This window comes from Corvus kubaryi, unplaced genomic scaffold (genome assembly GCF_017639235.1).
Source record: "Corvus kubaryi isolate FWS band 111438036 unplaced genomic scaffold, C.kubaryi_AGA036_p1.0 76, whole genome shotgun sequence".
Taxonomy (NCBI): domain Eukaryota; kingdom Metazoa; phylum Chordata; class Aves; order Passeriformes; family Corvidae; genus Corvus; species Corvus kubaryi.
Window position 1 is genome coordinate 1,713,816 of NW_024582063.1, and position 27,133 is coordinate 1,740,948.

The 27,133-nt window shown below is 38.2% G+C and overlaps 1 protein-coding gene across 3 annotated transcripts in view; it reads right to left on the reverse strand.

Annotated features, from left to right (window-relative positions):
• LCLAT1 (lysocardiolipin acyltransferase 1) overlaps positions 1-27,133 on the reverse strand; it is a 113,197-nt gene that overhangs the window by 74,508 nt on the left and 11,556 nt on the right. For 2 of the 3 annotated variants that reach the window (XM_042051614.1, XM_042051612.1), the window contains exons 3-4: positions 6,342-6,462; positions 284-452 (exon numbers count right to left, since the gene is read on the reverse strand). In XM_042051614.1, the coding sequence (XP_041907548.1) occupies positions 284-448 (165 nt within the window). In that variant the 5' untranslated portion in view covers positions 449-452; positions 6,342-6,462. The remainder of the gene's footprint in view (positions 1-283; positions 453-6,341; positions 6,463-27,133) is intronic. The other variant, XM_042051613.1, reaches the window with a different exon arrangement.

The following is a 27,133-nucleotide window of genomic DNA, read 5'->3' on the forward strand; positions in this document are numbered from 1 at the left end:
GGATGGAGATATCACAAAAAGGCCTTTTCAAGCATAAAATTAACACACAGCATTAGCTGATATATAAATTAAACTGTGAAAGAGGAGGACTGTAAATAGGCACACGGTTTACAACACTGAGCTAAACTCTAAGTCTCCACAGATAATAAGTGTGTTAGGGCCTGTTTAGACAGAAGCATAAATAGCTTTAAAAACCATAAAATAAAACCCAAAGTGTTAGTGAGCAAGCTAAATTGTGAGATTATGGACAATTGCCCAGCCCTTGGCTCAAGCTGCCACTTACCACAGGGAGTGTGAGCCAAGTGGCCACAATGCAGTCGGTGATCCAGCGGTACCAGGCCGGAGAGATAAACATCAAAGGCAGAAAAGGGCCCAGCATGAATATACTTCCAAAGAAACTTCCCAAGAATAGTGTAAGTGCAAAGTACATCCCCTTCCATGACACCATGGCTCTGAAAAACAGAGTTGGCATTACGTTAGAGAGACAAACTGAAAGCAATTACGTAATTCTTCAAGTCTGCAAGCCCGGTTTGAGGTAATTCCTCCTTTTTTCCATGGCTAACAACACAGGACAACAGTAAACACAACCAAAATGTTCTTCTTCCCAAGCAGCAGTAAGAGAAGGACCTTATAAACACAGTGATTTGTAAGGTGAATTGGGATATTAAAGGGGCCATAAAAGTATCAGCTCCATAATAATTTCCTCCCATTACTACAATATGTCGTTCCACTCAAAAACCTTCAGCAAGCTATTTTTATTATCCAAAGGTACAAAAGGGCTATACAACAGAACATCAGCTACATCAAACTTTTTGGCCATTATCTTTGTCTGTGTTGAAATACTAATGTTGCCATTTTCTAAAGACAGGAAACTTTGCTTTTCTATTTCTCCATCACCTTTCTTCTTGCTAAACACACAGCGTGGCAGAAACTCATCTTCCCCATCTAACAACCATCTGCATGTCACCTCCCTCACAAACCACTCAAACCTGACAGGACTGAGCAGTCCTTTCAAACACCAGTTCCCTTCTCATCCCAACAGGGCAGGCGAGCAGTGACTGAAACCTCCCGACCCACCCTGGCTCAGAGCTCATCACTTTTTGAAGTCTGCTGTACTTCAACTGCCCTTATCAGTTATTTTCCAACTTGCTGAACCAAAAAGCCGATAGCTTTTGGGTTTTAAGGCATAGTCTAGACTTGAAATATTTCAGTGTCTGTGCTATCAGCTACACTCTCTTATTATAAATTGAAATGTACAGAACACTGAGCTACTTAGTGCATTATGGCAGAACACTCAGCAATCCTCCAAGCATGTGTAATAGCTACAAGCTTTCACAATTTAGCAACTACTACCAGCTATGACGAAGCGAATGTGGAAACATCAATTCTCTAAATTAGGGCCTAAAAATAGACTGTTTTCATCTATTTAGGACTCAGCCAATTGTTTATAAAATCAAAGGTTAAGCAGAAGTCACTTTTTAGTTACTTTACTGAATTCCTTTTTTTGACAGGCTATTTTAGAAATTCTAAGAGCTCAGATAGACAGGACTTCAGGACAAGAAAAACAGGAAGCTGGTGGGTTTAATTTTAAAATGAGCAATGGAAAAGTAATCCATTAAGCCTTGTGTACTGTAACATACATGATTTATCTCAAGCATGTTTTGTACAATGTCCACAGCAATGATGTTTGCAGAGCAAAGTATTTGAGAGTCAAGAAATGGCAGCGCTACGGTTGATAGCAGATTAAATTTGCCTCTGCTACTTCATGTTGACAAGTAACAAGAAAGTAGCTCCACTCTGAGATACTTCTAGGTTTAAACAATTTTCTAGACTGTATGGTACTTGGAAAAAGGCTGAGACAAGAGGCCATGCAAATTTGTTCATATAAGAAGGATATAGGAAGCTGTATTTAACTTGACTTCTACAGCACAGTAAAACCAGCAACACTGAAAACAAATGTTTGCTGATAGCTGTATCAGAAAGATTTTAACACAATGAAATTTGAATTCAAACAAATACATATTACTTATATGCTGGAGTACAGAGCTCTCTCCTTTCTGCCAAAAGCAGGAACTAAATAATCACGTCTGCAGATATGCATGCACTAAGTAGGATCAATTCTGACACATCACGGGAACCTTGAAGAGTAAGGCACTAAAGGAAATGTTCCACCTGACTTTTTCTATTTGTTACTGCAAACCTCTCTGGGGAAAGTCCAAGATAAAGGCAGAAGAGGACAAAAAAAACCCCAAACCAAAAACCCAGAAAAAACCAGGAACCAACAGAAAGGGGAGGGTGGGGGGGGGGGGGGGGAAGCATTAGCTGCAGCAAGACCAGAATAAAAAGCCTTCTCTTGACATCAAGATTTGAGACCTACTGCAAAAAGCAGCAGACAGAATTAAAATTCTATGTGCTTGACCTAATCAGGCATTTTTTGAGTAACAAATATATCTAAACAACTGGAAACAGCTTTATGACAGGTAAAACCCACTAGCAGACACAGAACACAAGTTTGTTAGGCTTTAGCCTGGTCCTCTGTGAGGCTCTCAGGGCCATCAGTCAGATGCAGTGGCATTTGCCAGACAGACACCCCGGCTCCAAAAGGCTGCCAGACAACAGGGATGGAGGACATGTTCCAGTTCCAAACACCTGACCCAGGTGCACACAGGTACCCCCAGAGCTAACGAGAGGAGACATTGCTCTGTTATCCTTCTAGACTCTTAGAAAAGCAATGTGGGTCACTTATATAGGGGCTGTCCTTTTCACAGTTTACACTGGTCCTTCCCTCAAATTATTACACACAACCAAAGATCTAAGGAAAAAAACTTTGTTGTATTTTCTGTGAAAGACTGTCTCATAAACACTTTCTTTTGTTTCTTTGTTTTAGATGAAAGTATCTGAGCTTTGGAAAAAACCTGAGGAAGTTCTGAATTTCCTCTTCAACCGGCACCCAGCAGTACTTTTACATTCCAGTGTATATATTACAAGTTATAGTGCATTCCAGTGGGTTAAACACTGTGGTGTTTATTTCTAGACACAAAAGATACCATGTGTGTTTTCAATCAATGCCATTTATCTCTCTTAAAGCCACATTTTTAGAGTGATAAATACCGCATTTTGCTTATTGCTTCTATATAACACACTCTATATCTTTACACATGCATTTACCTAGGATAACTGATAGACTGTGACTTTGTCTCTGAATTACCTCCACCACAATGAAGGGGAGAAAGGGAGAAAGTTTCAGCAGATCCAGCTGGGAGTGCAGTGCACGAGTTTGTAAGGGTTGAGGATGCAAGGTTGGCACAGCTGTGCCAGGCCAGGCTCTGCACACCCAGTTTATCATTCCACACCCCTACCACCAAGACAAGAGGGAACTGACTCTATTTTCATCCTTTTGCATTCCTCAGCCCTTAAATACCTACCTTAGAAAAAAACTAAGATATGTCAGCCATCCCAAATCTAACATCTGCATTCAACAAGTAACAGCTACAAATCAATGCAAAATACATGCCTGTAACCTCAAAACATGATTAAAAACCAGCCAAAGAAGGGAGTACTTAATAAGGACTTGGAAAATGATCTAAAACAAATGTGAAAAATCTCAAAACAAAGAAAATTGGAGCTTACTCATGTCAGAGATTAGACACCCAAGAAATGAATTACAGGATTTGACAGGAAGCCTGAATAGAACCCAAGCATTTTCAAAGTACAGAACTATTCTCTTACTGCTGCTGACAACTACCTCTTTCTAATGCAGCAATCACCCTCAACACTGGATTTAGAATGTAGGATGGCCTTTATGCATCTTAAAGCCACTTTCCACTAGTTGTGTGGGTCAGAGTTGCAGGGAGACAATCAAAAGTATTTTACAATTCAGACTGAAAGCTGCAAACAGTGATAAAGACAGCACCCTCATACTGGGCTTGTAGTTCTTCATCTATTTCATGGCAGAACTCCAAGTTATTGGGGTAGTGTACTTCACATGTTCTTGTTGCCATAGCAGAAGGAAAACATGCTCTGTCTCCAGGTAACTGGAAACAATAATTCTTTAAATACAATTTTTGCTTTCTATTTCAGTTAATTTGAAAAATTCTTGGCCACAAGGGGAGAAAATACTTTCCCAAACAGTTTTTGTAAACGTCATTTTTATTAGAATATTTACTTGAAATTATTTTGATATTCTATGCAAACAAAACGTTTGCATAGTAACATAAAGCAAAGGTACCTTCTTGTGATCGGATTTTGGCTTTCGTTTAACATCTAAATGCTTTTATTGAAGGTACAGCTGAAATGACAGACAAACCACAGCTTCATGTGATGACGATGATTTCAAAAGGTTTTAAGCAGCCTGTTCTCTACAAAAAACCTTTTCTTCACAACTGCTTCAGTGGTTTGTAAGTGGGCAAAGGATGCAAAATAAGTTTATCTGATAAGAAACAAAGAACTTCTAAACTTAGAGATCTAGAAGTTTCAGAATTGTCAAGACTCACCACATGATTCACCTTTCCTTAACAGCTCCTAGCTAATTCGAAGTTCTTGTACAAACAGGTTAATTCATCTTCCAGGTTCAATGTAATTTAGCCTCAGCATAGCATTGAGCAACACTACCTGACAAACAGAGCCAGCTGCCTGATAACTAGAGAAATTTTCAAGCACTTAGTACTATGAAGTGAGCAAATCAGGTTTTATTACACCATTGAAAAAATAAATTCTCTTCAGTGCCAATAAAACAACAGTGTATGATCACTGGTCAGCACGTTTCCATTCAATCAGCACGGGCAATAAAACTATTTACTACTCTTAAAAAACTGAATGGGGAATACTAGGAAGTGGATTTAATGCTTCTTCCAGAAGAAAAGGTAAACATCTTCAACTAAAATCCAGCAGAAACTCACACAGACAGCCAGTGATGCCTCTTCTCTAAGAGTTCTGCAAAGAAAGCCAGCACTTAACTACGAACTGACTTAACTTCTGCATTTCCTCCAAGCAGGGCAAGTGAAACAGGTGAGCTGGAAATTCCAGCTCCATGATTCAATTTTGCATTCGGAAACATAATTTCCAAATCAGAAGATGCAATTTTCAAAACAATTTTTAAAACCTTTGATCCGGGTGATGTAAATAGAAGCTCCAGGAGGTGGGCAAGAGGGGAACAAAATTTGCCAACTACTTAGTAGTCCATTAAACAAACCAGCAAAAGAATGACCCAAACTTACACTTGTTTACTGTTTTTTTAGGTTACTAAACAAAATCATCTAGACCACAGAGTAGGTAGATGGACAACCCTTCCCAGCTTTAGTGATGCAAATAATGAGACATCTGAGCACAGTGCCCACTCGACAAAACATCAGCCAAGCAAACAAAGTTTGAGTGGAAATGACACATCCTAGCAGAATGTTTCAAGTCCAACAAAATCACCAGGCTTTTTCTATTTGAGCATTTTATGGTTTTCTTCCATAACAGCATTTCAAAGGAAATTTTTATCAATTCCTGCACCCAGAGCAAGAAACTAGTTTCTGTGCAGCAGCATATTTAAAAAGAAACTTGCTCGCAGCAAGTTTGCGTAGACTGACTCAGTCGTATTTCCAGATCTACAACTCACCCCGCCTCTTTGATCACATAACTTCTCACTTGTGCCTTTAAAAGAACTGCAGAAATAGAAGAGGTTCTAGGGGAAGCAATGGCAGGAGGAAGCTGAATTATTAATTGCAGAGATATCCACTCTAATCAGAAGTCCACACAACACAGGCAAGAAGCTCCATCAGTCTCCACAGAAGTCCTTATGAGCTACATTTTGTGTCTGATCCTTCTCTTGGGCACTTGAGTATTTTAAGGAACATACAAATATGGCACAGATCACTATCACTGAAAAAATATGTGAAGAAACAGGCAGTTGACCACCAAAACTACTTCCTTTTTTTTCAATTCTTGCATTTAAAAACCTTGAGAGATACATGCATCATAAAACAATATAGCATAGGGCAATAAAGGTAATTATCATAACAAGCCACACCCCTGACAGTATAGCAGATATTAGCTTACACATGCACTGAAGTACAATACTTAATGAGCAATTTCCGTAAATATTACAAATAAAATATGATTATTGCTGCATCTTACGATTTATTATCTCTTTTATTTGCCAAGACTTAATCTGACTATTATAATTCAATAAAAAAATTAATAGAATATTGAATTTGCTCTTCCAAGTAGTTGTGTCTTTCCAAATGCAAAAATCCTGGCTGAGATTCTTTGCAGTACAGCCTTTAGACACTGTAAGCAGATAATTCAGCCAGGGTGCAGACATCAAATCAGTCTGACGCTTTTTCACCCTCCTTTACCTGTTCTCTTTCCACTGTTGCTCCAGACAACCATTAGACCAATAACGCTTGAATGAGAGCTTGAGCTAAGGTATTTGAAATCATTTGTAAGAGGGTATCATGCAATAGCTACAGCTGCTTCCTGAAAAAAAAAAAAAAGAAAAAAGAAACAATGATTTATGGAAAAGTAGCTTGCTTTTATTCCTTACTATAATCAGAAAATCTAGATGAATTGACAAATTTGCTGCAGGAAGAACTGCACAAGAGCTTTTACTCCCAAAAGCTACCTCATTTTTTTTTGTTATGCATATTGCACAGACACAAATAATTTTGAATTACTTCTTCATGGCTTTCCATGCATAGAGTTGTGCTCTGCATTATCCATCAAGCTGCTGGGGCCCCACAAGCCTGTATTAAACAACAACCAATATAAATAGAGTGCTCTGGCTGACAAGTCATCAAGAATAGGTTTGGCAGATGAAAAACAGCTGCTGTATTCCTCCCATCTCATCTTTAAATAAAAGAAACAAACAAAAAACCAACATAACCTTGCAACAAACATGGAGCAGTGTCAGTTTTAGGGGTTTATTAAGCACTTCATATAAAACCTGCAGGTCAGCTTGGAGGCCCAGTCTACTTTTCAGAAAAGTTACTTGTGGTCAACAGCTGGCAAATCTGAGTCCTCTGGTTTTCAAAGTCTACAGCAGACCAAAAAGCTGACCAACACTGACGGATAACAAATCCAAGTAAAAATCATGAAAAACAGATAAAATATTCCACTTTGTAACTGGAGATGTTACAAACAAACCAATAAATCAATTTCTTATTCCCCTGCATAAGAGCACCCCAACACTTTAGTTCAGAGCTATTCTTGGTGGGAAGAGGTGACATTTATAATTTCAGAAGTGTCTATTTCACAATAAAATCCTCAGTGGGGGAACAGAAATAAAGGACTTCATGCTGAAGAACAGTTACTCAAATAGAAAACTGGTAGTTTTCAGAGGAGTATCTTTAAATCTCTGCCACTGGCACTGAACTAAAAATCTCTTTTAGAGAAGGAGACATCCATGGAACTTATAATGGCTTTTTTGCCCTCATCAAGACAGAATTTTCTCATCAGGTTAACAACTCAGAAGAAATACAGGAAAGGCATATAAATAAAACTCATATAGCCTAGGAAAACCAGTGACTATCACCAGGACAGTAACAGCATGATAGCTTATGCTAACTCATATTATTCAGGGAGTGCAATTATGAAAATAAAGAGGGGGGGGATGTAAAAGCAGACTTTCAGAGGCCTTAAGCAAGGTAGCCAACTTGGAGAAAGTTTCAGTGAGAGCTCTGTATTTGTGACTATCCTTTACAAAAACTTCTCTCAGTTTTAAAACGGAACATATTAACCCAAATAATACTTCCTTTTCCAGCCATAATGTATGCTGCAAATGAATGTGATTCTGGATGGATATTACTGCAGTGTGATTTGTTTTTCTTACCCAGTGCAGCTTTGTTCTTTTTTAGTATCTTTTATACTGTGACAGTCATCACCTACAGAGCAGCAACAATTGCTAAACTACTTTATTCTCTTCCTCAGGAGCACATAATATGCTATACAAGTTCAGTGGGCCCCATGCTAAAAATCCCAACAGCAAACTTACTGAAGTCAGTGAGTTTCCACCTAAAATCAGTTGCAAGATCAAATTATGGATTTTATCTACTCATAATTGTTAAATGGCTGAAAAGAAACACTAGACATTTGTCTTCATTTGCCCACCATGTAAGTCATTCTGGCTCAACAGTACTTAGACAAGAGACGCAGAACAGCACCTACAGACAAATTTATGTCACTATTTTTAAAAATAATAATAAAGATAAATTGCTATTATCAATGGAATGTAACTCTGCCAAGCCTCTGAGTCTGTGCAACTGCCTCAGGCTTTAAAAAATGTATTTCCAAGACAAATATCAAAGAAAAAAACAGTTTGCAAATAATGTTAAAAATGTTCTAGCCATTTAATTGGAAAATTCCATTTGAGAACTTGAAATTTTGCAGGGCTGCCTTTGTGTCAGGAGTACACAGCACTCTGAAGCATACTTACACATCAGCAAGTATCACAAGTTTATAACAACTTTAAAAGTCACATAAATTGTAGTTTTCTAGTGAGCTGTGCTTACAGGCTGGCTGCTTTCCAAGGTAAGCATAGAACAAACAATAGATGGGTTACCTGGCAGGCTCCGAAGCAAAAGAAGAAAAATGCAGCAGTTCTGCAGAAAATTTATAAATGTTTCATTCCCACTAGAAGCAGCAGAAAGAGCTCATATGCATTTGCTCCATTTCTGGATATGAAATCCTGTTTTCAATCCATTACGTAGATCAATATCCAAAGCAAAGTCCAAACCCACATTGTTGCCAAGCTACCGTCCCACTATTAACTAATAATAATATTTCTGCTTCAGGACCCTACAGTCAGAGATGAAGATCTGCTGTGCTTTTCAGTCTTCCAGACAGCAGCCTTCACATCTCGTTTGCACAGCTCACCAGTAGGATCAGTCAACAGCATATCTGGATATTTCTAAGATTACATTCCAAACCACTGCTAAGAAGGGTAGCTTTAACCCCATCTTCAGCTCTGTAATTCCCTCTTTCCATCAGCTACAATGGGAAGCTTTTCTCTCCTGACAGAACTCCGAATGGATGTCCCCAGGGCTTCGGGTGGATTGAAGTCTTCAAAACCATTTCTAGCAGAGCATTTCAGGGTGTAAAGCATCGGTATAGTGCTGTGCATGGGGGCAGGCTGTGCCTGGGAAGACGCACAACTGAGTTGGTCCATCTGTACTTGCGCTAACGAAGCTCTGTGGCTCAGCAGGGATTCTCACGGCAGCAGCCTGATGCAGACATGTTGCCTCTGCTTCCAGGGCTACTGAATCTGATTCTATAAGACATTGTTCTTCAGACTTAAATGCTCTCAAAGCCAGAAAATGTCTCATCAGTATAGTACAATAAAGCAACTCGTTCCTTGTTAAAGCTGAATGGCTTTGGTCCCTCAAACACCTACAAAGATGTGAGCGACCGTTTGATTCTTACTTGTAAATTTTTTGGCATTTAGATGCAAAGGATCCAGTGCTATTGACAAATGAGTAACAAAATGTTTTGCATGAACATTTATCAATTTTAGCCTAAAACAAATTACCAGCATAAGAAGCTAAATAAAGTAATTCAATGCTGAAACAACCGGGGAAGTTTATCTGCCAGCGCTTATACAATAATTTACTAAGCTGCCAAAAGACAAACGGGGGAAAAAGCAACATCTAAGACTAAGATTTTTAGCTTTTTAGCCTTTTATTATGTAAAATAGTAGCTCATTTGAAACACAGTTTCTAATAAAGTTTGCCAGAACAGAAAGGAGCTTATAAAAATAATTAGAAGTGGTTTACTAGGTGCTGCATTTCCCACCACAAAGACCAAGTCAATGTACAATAAGTGAGCTTCAAGTCAGCTGCAAACACATTTGGCAGTTGCAGATTCTTTAGGCAGACATGCTGTGGCAGACACAGAGATGCTAGGCAATCCAAGAACAAAGTATCCACGAAATAATTATAGAACAGCAACTGACCTAGTCAGGGAAATAACCGATTACAGCTACTCAGGGACTACCAGATTTTACACATGTGAGCAATGCTCTGGCTTAACAAGAGCTATTAGGAAAAAGGGGGGAGAAGAAGGAAAGCCTTCAAGAGCTACAGATTAAGAGCCTCCCAACAACATCTGGGGCATCATTACAGATCAAGTGACCTTCCTTCCAGTCTCTGACTCAGTACCACTGATGTTGCTAAAAAAGTGCCTTAAAAGCTGAATAGCAATAGGGGAAAGAAACAAAAAGAACAACTTTTAAAAGACCACAGAAGCAAAAAAAAAAAAAAAAAAAAAAAAAAAAAAAAATTGTTTAGATCATTCAGAAAACTACACTGCTCATACCTAGAGAATGAGAGGCCAAAAGATAAATAATACCCTGACCTACACCAAACCTAACATGTGGAAGATAAAGGAAACAGGTGACAAGTTAGAAATAGTCTAGAGAAGGTAGAAATAGTCTAGAGAAGGTTATTTATTGGTATGCCCTCTCTCCCTTAAAATAAATAACAATAAAACAGGAATCCAAGAGGAAATGCAATGAGTCAATCTTTGCACTAGATAAATCTTATCTGAAAAAGGAAGATACTGTCCAAATCTGACTGTGCAGGTCATGATACCAGAAATATCTAAATCAAGAATCTTCTCACAGCATTTTTTATAGTAATTTTATATAGTTTAACATCAGCCATATCTAGACTTTTCTTTAGGGCCAGAAAGATTTAATGATCCACCAATTCATTATAAGTATATTTTTTCCTTTTTTTTTTTTTTTTTTTTTCATTTTCTCTTCTGCTACAAGAATCTCTTCCAAGAAGACCTAGTATTGTCTCAGTTATTTTCAAGTGGAAACACACCCTGGGGTGTGCTTCCCCTTTTATCAAGGGCCCTGACCTTTCAGGAAGAAGATTATACAAAACCACAGAATTCCTGGAAAGAATTTGCTCTTTCTGATTAGCACAGTAATATCACAGAAAAGGAAGCAAGAACTCACCTTCAAGGTATGAAACATGCTCAGTAGTAAGTAACTGGACAACTGACTAAGGATACATGAGAGAAAGCACACACATCTTTCTAGTTGCATTTGTAGATGGATTCTCAAATGTAATCATAGCTCTTGAAATGCTTTAAATGAGTTCACTGCAATGGGCATTGAGGAAGTGATATTTTTATTGAGGAAATTAGAAATTATGTCCTTGTCAAAAATAGTTGCTTATGACATTCCATTTCCCTCTCTTCCTCATCAGGTTGAGGCTTCTCTCCCTATGTCACCTGAAAGTAAACACGATGCTGAAACTCTCAGTGCGGTTTCAAATAATCAAAGGACAGTACGCTTTTACTTACTGGGACACTTTGCATTCAAACACTACAGCCTCAAGAAAATTATTCCACCTCAGGTATGACTACAAGGCATGCTCAAGTTAAGAAAAAACATCACAAACACAGGTACAAAGTTAACACAGAAATGCCAGCATTAAAAATAAGAGCACTGACTATGAAATACTCTTACGTTCCAGAGTTAAGTGACATTTTTCATCAGAGCAAGGAAGAGACAACTATATTCTCCCACACTGAGATGTTCAGGTGCCAGCAAGACCATCAAAAGCAGCTTGATAAACAAGTGCAAGAGTAGTGATAGCAAATGATGCAACACAGAGATCAAAGACCTGAAATTACATGCTATTGCTTGGAGCCTATTAACGCCATTCATTTATGCTAACATAAGTAAATACAGAGAAACTACTTAGAGAAACTATAGTTACATTATCTTCATCAAATAAGGGACAGGAAAATTGTTCCAACCCTTTACTAAAATGTTATGAATTAATTAACTGGTAGCTGGGTCAAATTGCTGTCTTTCCCAGAGGCATAAACCCAAGACAATACGCAGGGATGCCACTTTCCAAGATCATGGGCAGAATGAATAGTATGGGAATTTCCATTCTAGTGGAGGCACCAAACGAAGATAACTCACTCCTGTGTCTTAAGTCCTACCGAGCAGGATTTTACACCTAATTCTCCACAACAGCACAGAAATAAGAGCCCCAGTGACAAGCAAGGTCTTGCTCTTCATAATTCTGACTTCTGACCTCAGACAGATCCACCTTGAACAGTGATTGAGGCAGTGACATCTCTGAAAAAGTTAGCTGTGGTTGTTAAGCTAAAAAATCCAACTTCCACAGGGGAACATTTGTGGACACTTCTGAGTGCTTCCACCCCTAACACTGAGTATGATTTCTTGTATATACTTTAATCTGAATTTATACAGAAGCACTGGCTTCCCATAAGGGTAGCTCTTAATATGTAGATAGCCTTAAAAGCTCTCCTTAGAAATGCAGAGAGCATTATATTGTTTTATTTAAAGATTAATAATGCATTTTTCATAGTTTAAACAGAAGATAAGGCTTGCAACTTCTACTGGTATCTACAAATACACTGTGAGAAAAAATCTCTGGCTGTTACAGTATCAGTTATATACTTGGGATTAACACAAATAACTTAGAAGGCCATAATTTCTCAAGGCTAAAACATATACTTTTAAATTTTATGTAAAGTTGCTTAACATTCAAAACTTTCTTCTCACACAAATAATTTTCACCTGCTTCAGCTGTTGTTGCAGATGAACAGCCAGGGAGAGAGGACAGAAAGAATCAAAACAATGCAGCATTGGGAATGAAGGAACACACTACGTCAAGGGGGAAGCCTAGAGCTATTGGAAAGCCCTGTACACTCCAGTTAAGCAAGGCAAAACAACATGCCTTCTAACAAAGACAATTTGAAACCAATTACAACCCAGAAGATTAATGTACTGACTCAGGCGTAGATGAGCCTGAGTTTTCCACCGCCCATATTTCCCAAGAATCCTTGACTAACTCGCAGAAGGAGGGGTAGACCTGCTTGTAAGAGGATTTTCAAAATGCAGTAAGGAGAAAATTTGAAAACAACTTGAGGAAACATGGATTCCTGCTGAGCACAGAGTTTTCAACAGCTAAGATTTATTATATTGAAATTTTTTTCCACATAGATACAAGCTACAACAGCGTGTGTTTCCTTTCCAATTCAGCCACAGCCGAACATTTCATTGAACCATTACAGTAAGAAAAGAACCTTTCACAACAACTTTAAGAAGCTCTCTTCTTTTGGGATCAAACAAATATATTATTAAAGTAATGCCCGTAAGAGGAATCAATCATTGGACTAAGTGATGTCAAGGACTGCTGGGCAATTAAATCCAATTATTAATTCTGACGTATTGATGAGAACTTCAGAACAGAGTATTGAGGAAAACAAATTGAAGACAAATGCTCGTGAAACTATTCTTTGAGTCTTTACTTTCCCTCTGCTCTGGATCTGGATATTAAGAAATGCAAACAACCTTCCTCATCAATATTTAGAAAAGTTTTATGGGCAATACATACAGTAAATTCAGTTTTGAATAATGATATTACTAGCAGACTTACTAAGCAATCAAAGTTTTCTTTTGCTTGTTTGGGGAGTTTTGCTATAGAGATTTGGGAACAGACCAAAAAAGTGACACCTTTGAGAATTTCTGCTGTGGAAGGTAAGCTAGCAATAGTCATCAAACCCAGCATCTTTAGATCTTCCCCCACCTTCACTAGTTTAATGGTATGACAACTTAACACCCTTTTCAAAGAGAAATACATAACCAATGTAATACAAAGCCAGTGAAATAACATAGCCATATAAACGCTGTTTGGAAGCAGCTGACAGGTCAAACAGCACATGGGTAGTCCTCATTAGTCCCAGTGTGCGCTGTTCTTTGATTTGTTTCCATCAGGCAAAGGATGTCGAGGTAAAGGTACAGCTGGTTCTTTGAAAGGAATATCACTAAGGGATAAAAATAAAAAACTCAAAGTATCAAGAACAAGTTGTTCAAGTATCTAGAACAACCCATTTTCTAACAACATCAGATGAACATTCCCAATTATTTCCTTACAGAAAGGAAAACATTTTTTGTGGAATCTTACAGTACTTACAATCAAATAATCTTTATTATTTACATAAGCCACTTTTAAAACCTCTCCTTGTGAATCACGTCTAATTCTATTACTTGGTTTTATTTTATCCTTTTTTCTTTTCTTTCTTTTTTTTTTAATTAAACTTTGCTCCACAGAAAACATCAGCAATTATGCTTGGTGGAATGGGGTAAGAAGTTCACACAAAGCTCTCTCACTGCAAAGGCAGTGATGACAGGTTCTGTTAAATATGCATTTTCTCACCTTAAAGATATTTCACTGGAAGAGCCTGAGCAGGAGAAGAAAAAGTAATGGTCTCTTGGCAAGCACATATAAGCTGCCATTACTGTGATGAAACATTAAACCACAAGCAGCTTCCATAGCCAGACCTGCTTATGTAAAGGAGCACGTTTCTTCAAGTGTTTTAGCTTAAATAAAGTACTTTTAAGAATTCCCTTCTAACTCAGCTTTCACCTCTTTTGTATGGATATTGCAATACATTACTGTGTTTTTGGAGTAAGAGTTTGGTTGTTTCTGCTTTTTAAAAATCTTTGAGAAAAGATTAAATTGAAAGGAAATTAGCTGCCTTCTGCTTCCCACCAGCAAAGTAGTACAGACTTTAAAATCCTGGATCAAAACTACCTTATGCAATTTTGAATTTGCCAAGCCTAGTACCAATCTATCAAAGAAGGATTTCCCTCATTTCATTTTGGGCATTTACATAAGTACCTTAAGTTGGGTCACAGGAATTATTCTCCCTCATTCCCCATCCCAGCCCGCTCCTTCAGTAGGCTCATCCTATAATCTAATTTCACAAAAGAAAACTGCACTTTCTCTCCCTGTGAAGCAGCAAATATACATACAGCTGATTTTCATGGAGGCTTGATCTACAGGGGGTTAATATTTTAGAACTCCAAGGTAAAACTTGCAATCACAGTAGGAAAAGCTAAAGAGACACTTTAACCTCAGGGATGCCTCACATCTTTGTGACATTAGGACCCTCCAAATGCAAATCACTGTGCAGGCAATATTTTTTCAAGTTCTTCCTCTGAGAAAAGGGAGTGAAGGAAAAAGCTACAAGATGCCCTGGAAGAGTTTACTGTTAGGAATGAAAGGTTTTCTACAAGAACATGCTTACCCCTGTAGACCCACACAGCTTGGATTTCTAAACTGAATTTCAGAATGCAATGAAATTTAGCCCTTTCAAGCTGTTTCAGAGATCAGTTCAAGAGCCAGGTCATCAGATTCACTAACACTGAGATACGTCAAGGACAAGAAGTGACAATAAAATGGCCATTTTTTTCTTTACATGTAAGAAATCACTAAATCTGCAGAATTACAACAAACTTCAGTAATGAAAAAAAAACCTGTTTGCAAAATTAATTGCTTCTGCAAAATAGCTCCCTCTTCAGTTTTCTTTCAGTTTGATCCTGCTGATTTGAACATACAAAGGAAGATCCTTCCATCAACATCACAAGTTTGGAAAACCTGTGTTAGATTGAGGTGGTATTTTAGTTATCATGGACTTGTCCTCCTCAAAGTTAAAAGCCAGAAGATACAATTAGATCACTTAATCAAATGTTTATGGAATGCTATTCAATAATATTTGGTCTGCAAACAGGTTTCCCTGTATTTTGATATAGTAATTTTGATCTATAAAGAGAATTGCAAGCTAACCACAAAACTTCAGTCTTCATTTAGATAAACTGGACAAAAGTAATGTTATATCATGAACAGCCAAGGAAAACACATTACAAACACTTCTGAATTTTTTCAGCCAAACTTATTTTGCATATCATCATAGGTATTCAAAGAGCATCATAGGCAAGATGCACACTGGGCAAACACTGCTGTGACAGCTTCACAGTTCTATTTTCAAAAGAAATTATAAAAGAAAGTAAGTAACCTACGGACATCAAACACGCATCAGACAAAGATTGTGTACTCACTATGGTGTGAGGGTAAGCCAGTACTCTCCAGTAGTCCCAAGAAATGAGGATGTTACTAATGCCATGAGTATCCCAACCTCTTGCTCCATACACACTCTTTATGTACAAATACATATCATGTTTTGGTAATAGGCTCTGCCAGTCCTTAATAATGGACTACTTAGTACAGTCATCAAAGACGTAACTTTGACTCCAAAAATTTTCCTTCTGTCATGACAGCTCCATTTAGTGGATAATTTTTCTCATGGCTCAAGAACAGCCACATTTGTCTCCAGTCAAATTATTCGTAATCCAAAAGAATAAACCGTGATCAAACTCAGAAATTTAGTTTTCCTACCTTAACAAGGGACTTTCTGAGCATGTATCTTGAAGAAGTTGGCCTTTCAACAACTACTCCTTGCATTTATTTTATGTTCAGAGACAAGAACACAGAAATGAGATTGCAAAGCTTTTGTTCAGGGTTCCTACCTGGTGGAACAGTTAGAGAGCATCTATCAATACTTAGATGTATTGATACCCCAAAACAAGCTAAGAATTCACAGTTTACATGTGGAAATGCACAATTGAAAGTGAGCTGCAACACAGCTACTTATTCCTGGAGGAAAACTCACTTCATTTTAGAAAGGGGAACTAAGACAGCACTGCCACAGCTGAGGAAAATACCACTTTCTCTCAGTATTTGCAAGATCTTATCATGTGGTAGTTCTAAGTTAATGCATGGGATATTTCTCTAGCTATATTGGGGTAGGAAGGTGTGTGGGGGGTAGTTTTATATTTATTAACTTATTTTAATTTTATTTTGGATTTCAGTTTCCAGTTTGTTCTCGAGACCTTTTTTTGAGTATCCTGAACTTGTTTCAGATGTAGCAATTTGTCCAACTAGAAGAAATTACGCTATTAATGATGTTGAAGGGGTCTAGATAAGAAGTCAGCTTAATTTCTCTACAAGATAAGCTCTTTTTACATAAAGGATAAGGATGCTAAACCATGAAATTTTCAACATTTAAGAGGACTGTACTGCTTAAGAGCAGAGCAGGTAGGTATATTTCTAATTAAAGAGTAAGTGACATTCTCATTTCAAGGTTCTCCATTTGACTGCTTAGGTTTCAAAAAAGCGAACAGTTAGTTATAGAAGTGGTATGTGTTTGTGTAAATCAAACATACTACCAGTGTAGAGATCAAAATCAAATTAACCTCTACAGGCAATTTTACTTAAAGTATTTATGCTTTATTTTCCAGAATTTCAATAATTTTGCTTCACGAGCAAGATCACATGATTTTTTAAAATACTCACACTGATCTATCTGAACCCTGGATTGGGGTAGGGAGAGGAGCAGCCTTAATTCACTGTGAGGAGCACTCAGTTTGGTGATCTGATCACACAAGTTTCTATGGAATCAGACATTCCAAGAAACGCTGCCAAGATCCTCAAGAGCTTACAATTCTTCAGATGCACTGAATTGTTTTACTAAACCCTAATGGCACAAGAGGAATACATTTTTGTGGATATTTCTACAAAAGAAGTAAGCCTTATCTTAGCGGTACAACAAGAACCCCGAGAGTGTTGATTTTTTTCCCTTGCAAGAGAATTAGATTGTAGAGCTTTAAGCATGTGCAGGAGTTTGGTCAGACTAGATGGATTCGCAGTAAATACAAGTATTTATGGGTTCCATTTTTGAGTAGCAATAACCATGTGTTGGTGAAAGACTGATATTCTATCAAGCTTTTGAATCTCCCACACTGGACAAGGAAAAGGAGTTAATTACACAAGTTTTCAATCCAGAAAAGCTGCCTGTATTACTTAGAAGATGGTGGGTCACATTTCAGGGAATGAGTTTTAGAAAATTCTATATCCAGCAGGGAATGTACATCACCATGAACTGAAAACTGCAAGCCAGAAGCTATGAAACCATTACAAATTCCCTCACTGACCTTCTTTCAGCACAGGACCTTTGCAAGGATCAATACACACCTGCTAAAATAAAACCTGCTTCCCACCACCTCTTCACTCACACAATACATGTGGTTAATATCTGTTTTCTGTGGAAGAGTATTCCTTGCTTCCTGTGTATTCTGTGCTTCCTGTCCTTTCTGTGCAGAGAAATTAGAGACAAGAGGACAACTGCCCATATAGAGAATGGAGTGCAATGTCCATATGAATATATACCATTGCAAAATCCACATCACACTGGGCCAGAAAAAGCTACCAACTTGTCTTTGAAAAGAAAAAAAAAAAAAATTAAAAAGCCCAAACTACGGACTTAAAAAGGAATAAAAAGGAAATGAGTCATGGGGAAAATTTCAGGGAAATTTCACATGAAAAGGAAACCCATAAGCAATTTCATAAAGTTTTCCATGTTGTTGTCCACCTCCTCTCCCCCTGTCTTTTCTTTTTTCTTTCCCAGAAGCTTGATGGAAGAGGACAGGCCTCAAAATACTTTTATTTATCCTGCTATTAGAGGTAGAACAAAACAGAGTATAGGCCACAGTGTGCTCTGACACTCTGAAGATTTGTCTGCTGCATCTTTTTACTCATGGAATAAAAAAATGCATTGCATCAAGAACTGGCAACTACAAGCATTCAAAAACTGTGAATCAGATTGCCAAACCCAAACACATTAAATAACCATTCCATCTCCAGTTTTCAGACATGCTGTCAGGAAATGAATGGTTTCTTTCTTCTCCTACGTCAAATGGGCAGGTGGAAAATGCCCAAGCACGTTCTTCTCATGGCTATGTTCTCAATCAGCTGGAAAGCAAATGTGTCAAAGTCCCAGAAAGGTCATTTGGATTTATATCTTAAGTCCCTCCCTGACACTCAGAGGCAGCCTTCTGTCTTTGCTCCTGCACTAGACAAACCAGAAACCTGGGATTGTTCAAATGTAGAAGGGGAAAAAAGATCCCAAGAGATAAGATGGGTCATCAACATCCCTATTGTAAATTGGCTTTACTTAAGCAAATTATCTTCTTTCCTCTGTAAATATCTTAAGTCATCACCTAATTAAAGAAAGAAAAGCAAGCTGCTTTGCTGTTCCAGGCCAACATACTTTTCTTATAGAGAGCACAATAGTTTGGAGAGAAGATGGAAACACCTGCTGGAAGCTCTGAAGGACACTGCTCTTCCCAGCTGCTCAGAAGACTGAGGCACATTGCTCTGCTTGATACATTTACCTGCTCACATGCTTACAACCTTTGCAGCTTCTAAACATCAGAGTCAGTCTCGGCTCTAAACACAGCCCAAGAAAAGGCTTTCTCAAAAAACAGCTCACCACAAATACAGTCTGCAGGGTAATTTGTTTGAATTAATTCAGAACAAGAAAAATTGAGTCCTCATGCAAAACATTTGTTTCCAGGAGGCTCACAAAGGGATTCTGCTACTGAAATGACATCATGTTTGTCTTGAACAAGTGTGGTTTTCCAGGAGTCTTCCAATGAGACATTGGCTGGACTCAGTGAATCAAATTTTCTAGCTTTAGCACTTTCCAAAATAAATAAAAAAAGAAACTATATTAGCAATCAAAATAGAAGCAAAAGCACAGGAATTAAGAAGCTCTTTTCCTACACAGACATGGTACTCAGATTCCAGACTATGTCTCAGTTTGGATGGCTGTTCCCTTTGGTTTGGAATTATACTTTGACAGTCATTGACCTGGAAATACTTTATAGATACTTAACCCCCTTGGGGAATGGTCAGAATTAGGACTGTCAAAAATAAACATTTTAGGGAGGTCACAAGTCCCACCATGACTCACATACATAGAGATGGTTTCAAGGAATCAATTATTAGTTCTTTGAATGTGTCACGGCACAGTTCACACACAGTCATTTCATTATACAGATCAATCGTGCAGCTCTGACACATCAAAAGGCAGCGATCTCAACAGTTTGAATGTATAAATTTGCACAGCAGAATTTCTTCTAGTAAAGCCACTGATGACAAAATTATTCTTTCCTATCACACTATGAACATGTTTAAGTTCAGTGGTTTGTTGATAAAAAACATCTCGGGGGGGGGGGAAATCTCTTAAAACTCTCATAAGAATGAATTCATTGTAGCTGCAAGAAATTCAATTAAAATAAAAACAACCTGTAGAAAAAGCAGCACATGCGACTCAAGACAAAAGCTGCAGCCAGCCACCAGCATAGCAGGAGCCAAAGAGCTCACCTTGTGAACTCCATCAGTGGAGGTTGCCACACACTCCTGGTACAGAAGAAACCCAAACAGGGTTTATTCTGTAGCTGCAGGTAACATCCTGATTATTGCTCTAAGAACCTGATTCCTACCCGGCTTGCTGCTCTTTGGTCTTAGGTTCTGATCCAGCAGCGCTCTTTGCCCCCTCAGTTGTAATAACTCATTCTGCCAGCACAGCCTTGGTTTCTAATCCCACCTCTGGTCTGCTTAACACTAATTCCTGGATCTCACTGCCTACCATACCCCCCTCCCCTTCCCTACTATTTCTAATCATTTCACTGACACTGGAGGAGGAACAAGTAAGCAGGAGAAACCCCCCAGCCTGGGATCACTCTCTGGAGTTTGTATCCCCTGGTTTTCCACTTCTTTGCAACAGTGTTTCACTCCTGTCTGCCCTAAACTAGAGATCTATCCACTCACGCTCCGGTTCAGATTCCTTGCTATCAAGTGAAAAAAAAAAGCAACTGGCACCAGCCCAACTGATACCCTAGAAACAAGAATAACACCTGAGCATCATCAAGACCTACCAGGTGCCCTAGAGTTTTCTGCAACCTTAACTGATGAGGAATAAAACAGTAACGGTCAGATAAAACATATACCCTTTACAGTACTTGTTCCCTAGCATTTGTCTTACAGCATCTATTCTGAATTAGAGCAGAGGCTGAAAAAGAGTCTGGTTTATTTTGTGGATTCTTTGGGAAGTTTTGCTATTATGCTGGGACAGTGAAGGAGAGAAACATTTACAAAAAAACTTGGCAAGAAGTGGCAACACCCACTTTTCTTTTGTTATTTTGGCCCCCATTGCCGATATTTTTGGATTCTCATTCTGGAAAAAGGAGAAAGATGAGGACTTGTCTGAAGCAGTGTTTGCTGGGCTGCTTGCCCTCAGAAAACTGGAAAACTGCCGAGGCTGAAGAAAGAAAGTATTCTGTAAACTCAGATCTGACTTGTGCTGAACAGAACAACATTTATGGAGAATTAATATTTCCAGTGTCTTGACCTAGGAAACTTTGTTATCTTGAATGATGTTCAAAGAAATGACCAGTGGAAAAAACACAGAAATTGCCAAACAATCAGCAGTAGTGCACCCAGTCATCCTGTCTGACAGTGTCTTGTCAGACACTTGGATAAGAAGGTGCAGGGAGAAAGCCTGCAAGAGACAGAGATGGTGAGTTTATTCTTAGCCTCTGTTAACATTTATCTTATGCCATAAAATACTCAGGCTTACATTCTTCTCAGTATTACTCATTCATTAGCAGACTGATCTTGTCTTCTATATAAAAAGACCTAATCCTTTTGTTCTACAAGCAATCTACAAGCTGAGTACCCAAATTTATAAAGGAAAAGGACTGACAGCAGACAGACAACCTGCCCATTCAAGCAACAAAGGTACAAATCACACCCTCGGGTTCACTCAGCTACCAGTAGCAGGTAATCAGTCAGAAGCCCCATGCTTAAAATCCTGTAACTTTATTTTCAAGTCTAAACGCTGTATCTTGTTCTAAGGAGAAGTTCCCATTTTATGGAATATCTTATTAGAAGGCACTGTTAGCTGCGAATGGTGGCTCAGAGTCTGTAAAACAGCTTAAAGGCTTCGGGGAGCACCGTATTAAAGAGGAAGAAAGTAGTAAAGAGAAGATTAAATCTGACATCTGGGATTTGTTCAGTTATTACAGAGCAAGGGATGCTCTTGAGAAGCTGTCTCTCCATGCTAGGGAGGTCTGGTTGGGCTGGTCAGCTGTCCAAGGTGCCAGCTACTAAAATTTAATCAGCCTTTAACTGTTGGAGGAAGGTCCCATCCTCCTGCAGCAACCCCAGGAGGGGAACTGGGCAAAGGAAGGACACAGCCATACTAAAAGGCAGCCCTGGAATGCCCTCTGAAGAACAGCTGGGAGCGACCAGCTGAGACAGCAGAACCAGCACAAGCAGTCATGTAAAAAGACCAAGACTGCAGTGACTCCTTGTAAAACAAGTATTTGAAATCTTATACAGCCTATGTGGCTAAAACCACCAGGGGTAAAGAAAAGGAAAGGTGCCAGCTGGAGATGTCTAGTCTAAGAAAACAAAAATATGAATTCCTGTTGCCTGCCTCATTTAGAGTATAATTTATTCATCACCACCCTGGTCTGAAATGTCTGAGCAACTTCCAGAGCACTGAGAAGTTATTTTTGCCCTCCAAAATATAAGGAGTATAAGAAACACAACCAACAATCACTGTTTAATACAATAATAATGCAATACTATGATTCACTTGCATTAAGTCTGACTAAATATGTCATTATCTTTAAATAGAAATGGCAACTAATAATTTTAAAACCAAAAATAGAAGGATACGTGATGTGAATCCTATGTGATTTACTCCTAACATTAATATATTATGCTGTCTTTCAGATGTTTTCCTAGGTGCTTTCACCTGTGGTAATTTTTTTCTTTTTCACTCAATTTTGCTTTATATTTCTTTTGCATACCAAGATAACATCTAGCCACAGAAATGCATTTCTAGAATTTTGTACAAAAGAGGACTACATCACTCCACTCTACATCACATATGAAATGTAGATGCCATTGTAACTAAAAAAAAAATCAAATGGCAGAGAAGATGACAATGAAATATGTGGGAGCAAATACACAAATAAACCCTTTATAATGAAAGGAATACTGAAAGCCTTCTAAAAATGTCAGCTAGGGGAACTCAATAAAGGTCAAGACACTTTGAAAAGGAGAAGTTAATCAAAGACTTTCTGTATTTACAGTCTTTTGTTCCATAACTTAGTACAATGTACTCTAGGTTACTTTAAAGATGTGACCTTTCTTGCCAGCATTCACTGTTCACTAACATAAAAGTCTCAAGTTTTGCCTGAAGAAGCCAAACCTGTTGATGTGTAAATTGTTAGTCTCCAAAACCACTACTTAGATGAGAGAGCTTCACCAACATGATTACTTTTGACTGTTCTTGCATAAACCAAAATAAACAACAGGTGGGGAATGACCCCAGAACTCACTTCATATATTTTAAACAGCCTTTAATGTTACCATTCCCACCACTAGCAAAAGAAAATAGGTGGGGCAAATATTTTTGTGCCAATAAAAATGTTTCATTTAACAACAAAGCATGTGTTAAGAAGGCCAATTAAAATGTACAGGCACGTTTTGAAGTCACTGAATTTAGAGTTGTGAAAATAAACCAGCATTTCAAAATGGGAGCATTACAAAAATGATTAAAAAAGCAGATTTCCATCACTTTAAGGAAAATCACTTTTTAAAATCATTTTCTTTAAACTGTCACTATAAAAATGAAAGCAAAAATCAAGAATGAGAGAGATTGTGAATAGTATCAAAATCACTCTTGAAACTTATTTTCTTGTGGCTTAATAACCACATTTTCCTGTGTTTTAAAGTGCTCCTTTCCCTTCCTAAAGGGCAAGACCACTAACACAAGAGGAGAAACAGCCTATAGCAAGACTACACAGCAAGTGCTTCTGTCCCCCCGCCCTCAGGAAAGAGTATTATTTTCCTAGGGTGGCTTAGTTACAATGTACATTTAAGTTGCTCTAACAGCAGCTACAACTACAGCTTCGGTTTTCAATTCACAGGTTTCCCAAGACTTAAAAGTGGAAAGGAAATTTGTTTCCCAAATAACACCCCTTATTCTGCAGCTTACTTAAAGCTAAGTAGTTATCTCCTCTGAGAATTTTAAAGGAGTTAATAAGGCATCTTTTTCTTTTCAAGAGCATCACCCATGAGTCATCTCAAACCAGTACCGACACAATACCATTACAGACAACAGATCCACACACAACGGCTGAGGTTGGAAGGGACCTGTGGAGGTTTTCTGGTCCAATCATCCTGCTCAGGCACGACATGAGCTGCAGCCAGTGAGCTTGTGAGTATCTGAGGGAGACTCCATAACCGCCTTGGGCAACCTGTGCTGACCCTGCCAGCAAAAAAAGGTGTTCTCTGATGTGTCTCAGATTGTGTCCATTGCCCCTGGTCCTGCCACTGGGCACCACTGAGAAGAGCCTGCTCCATCCTCTCTGCACCCTCCTCTCAGGTACTTCTACACAATGATAACATGTCCCTTCCCAAACCTTTTCTCCTCCAGGCTGAACAGTCACAGCTCCCACCCTCTCCTCACATGTCAGAGATGCTCCAGCCCCCTCACCATCTTTGTGGCGCTTCACTGAACTCTCTCCAGTATATCCAGTAAGTGTTTGTGCAGGGTCTCAGTCCTAAAAATTTCTGGAAGAATCTAGACTATCCTGATTGGCTGGGAAGTTAAGCCTGAAGGGTTCAAAGTTTCACCTAAGCTGCCACACAAGGTTTTACAAGAAGGCAAAGAGAGCTCATTGCCCTCCAAATTCACCATGAGGGGGTTTCCTCTTTAGCCACTAGAATAAAAGCTTTGGTCCTGGTCTAACTCAGTGCAGAACAATTAAGGCCAACTTTCAGGAAACTGAATTATGTCTGAAACTATCTCCCTGCTAGCTGCAAAATTAAAGAGACTATAAAGCCACTTTAAAATTCATCAGTCCTCAGCTTCATTTCAAACAGTTTAAGCTTCATGAAGCAAATAATAAAGATGATAATGTTGTAGTGAAATATTGCAGGGCTGAGAATTAAACTTGCACGAGATTAAAAGACAAAACATGAAGATCAAGCTAATAAAGGTGACATTTTCATACCAATCATTGTCCAAAATAAATGAGAGAAGGGAAACAGGTAAAACTGTTTCCAATTTTAAAGCTTTTTATAATATGTATAAGGTCTCAGTAGCTCTGTGTCATAGTATAACCTATCAAAATAGTTCAAATTACTTTACGAAACAGTAAATATATATAAACAAAAAAGCTCACTGATTTTCCAACTTTTCGCCCTCCACATTTTGGTAAGAGGACCCAATACCAAATACCTAGGCATACTAGAAGACATGAGCAATAACTGAAAGTTCCTTTACACTTATTTATATTAAGCCATTATTCTTTCATAGTGCTTCCAGAGCAATTTACAGTAATCTGCAGTATGAAAAAGGGATATAACAGACAAAGAGAATGACAAGTTGTGTGATTAACATTTCTTAGGATGTCAGAATTTTTAATAACTAACACTGTAGCAAAGAAGAAAGAGATTAATGGCAACAGAGCAAGCAAGAAATGGGATTTTAGGTATATTATGGAAAATAAAAAATTGAAAGTGATCTAAAACCTCTAACAGCATATTTGTAAGTAACAGATTTCAAGCTTCAAATCAGGTTTGACTGCATTAGTCACTAAGGAAAAATGTGATAATTTCCTGATACTTCACTGAAATTCTTTGACCAAGCTACAACAAAAATAAATAATAATCCCTTTTAGAAGGAATATTAGAAAACGATTCTCCTCCAGTTGTTCAGGAACGCTAGGGATTTAAAGGATTTCAAAATGTCTGGCTGCAGTTCAACACAACATGGCTAATGCGACTCAATATGAAGTCTCCCGTAACACTTTATCTAGTCAAATAATTTCTCTTTATAACTTTCTATCTCTAGCTTCTATACTGCCAGATAGAAATATCAAGCATGTAAATGGGAAACTACAGTAAGATATATCATAACTGACTCTTTTAAGATGAAAGTAGGTTTTCCTATACATTAAGAACCACCTCAAGCCAGCTGCAAGATACCCTATAAAATAACATCTCCAACATGCAATTTCTGTAAAGCTGTTACACATCTTGATAGTATAATTTAGTCACTTTCTATTATGCAGACCAGGTAACAGAAATACACTTTGAAATGGTAACACTTTTTCCCACCAAAGTTTATTTGGTGCATAGAGGAATACTTTTTTTTTTTTACTATTAGCAGGGAATTCAAGGCATTAACTGTAATTTGTTATCAGATATACCCATGAAGCTGATCACTGTGTCCTCCATCAAAAGCTGAAAAAGATTTAACTGATCATCAAATAAGGTAAACTACGATAAATCTAAAACTCCAAGCTTCACACCTCATCTAAAATGCATCTCCTCCAAGTTATCAACTGCAAAGATGTCCACCAGTTCATTAAATCAGCTTTGTCTCATTCTAAATATCTTAAAAGACTAAGGTACATTTATATCAAGTAACTTCAAGTACATTTTTAGGAGGCTGAAACCACTGTGAAAGCCAACAAAGATTAGGCAAAGCTGTCTATCACCAATTAGACAGCAAAAGTCAAAGCACAGAGGCTCAGTATTAATTCCTTGGGAGAGAAGCATCCTGATCAACATCCTTGATCTTGACTGCAGAGGTATCAGCCTGAAACTGGAAGAAGTGCTCCTAGATGGCCAATACAACCTTCTCAAGTTACTGTGAGGAAAATTTCAGAATGTGAGTTGAGAAATTAGAACAGGCTATTTTCCTCTTACTTCTTGGAACAATAACCATGTGCTCAATCACACATACGTAAATAGACAAGGAACCATTTCACTCTGGACCAAAGCAAGATTTAAGTGAGAGGCGTAAAGCAGAACTCAGTCAAACTGCAGAACAATTTGGATTGTAAATGGCTTTGTAGAAATAACTTGGAATACAGACAGATTTCTTTTTCTGGTGCTCTTGATCCTATATTCAGGAACTGAACCCAGTGACCTCTTTTTGGAGTCAGCATTGATCTTGGGTATCTATCATTTGCCTACAATAAAACAGACTGCCAGGAAATCATAGTTTCAGACCACATATGAAGAGATTCTGTGGAAGTCTAACACACAATGGTTAGTTTTTGCCTGAGAAGTGTTTTGGTCAGATACAGCACCATTGGAATTTACAGGAGGGAGAACATCACCTTTAGCAAGGGGTCATCCTCAGCCTAAGTACAGTTTGCTACACTCACAGCAGAGATCAGGGGATTTAGCACCACTCTAAAAAACACTGGGGATACTGAAGCTGCACAATGAAACATAGAGAAACTATAAACCACCAGATTTAAGGCTGTTGCTTCCTGGCTGGTTTGTTTTTTCACACAGGAACCCCACCTAATCTAAGGCACAGGCCTTGACAGCAGGGTGAACAATGAGAAATTAGTTTGTACTTCTTTTTCCCCTTCTCATAG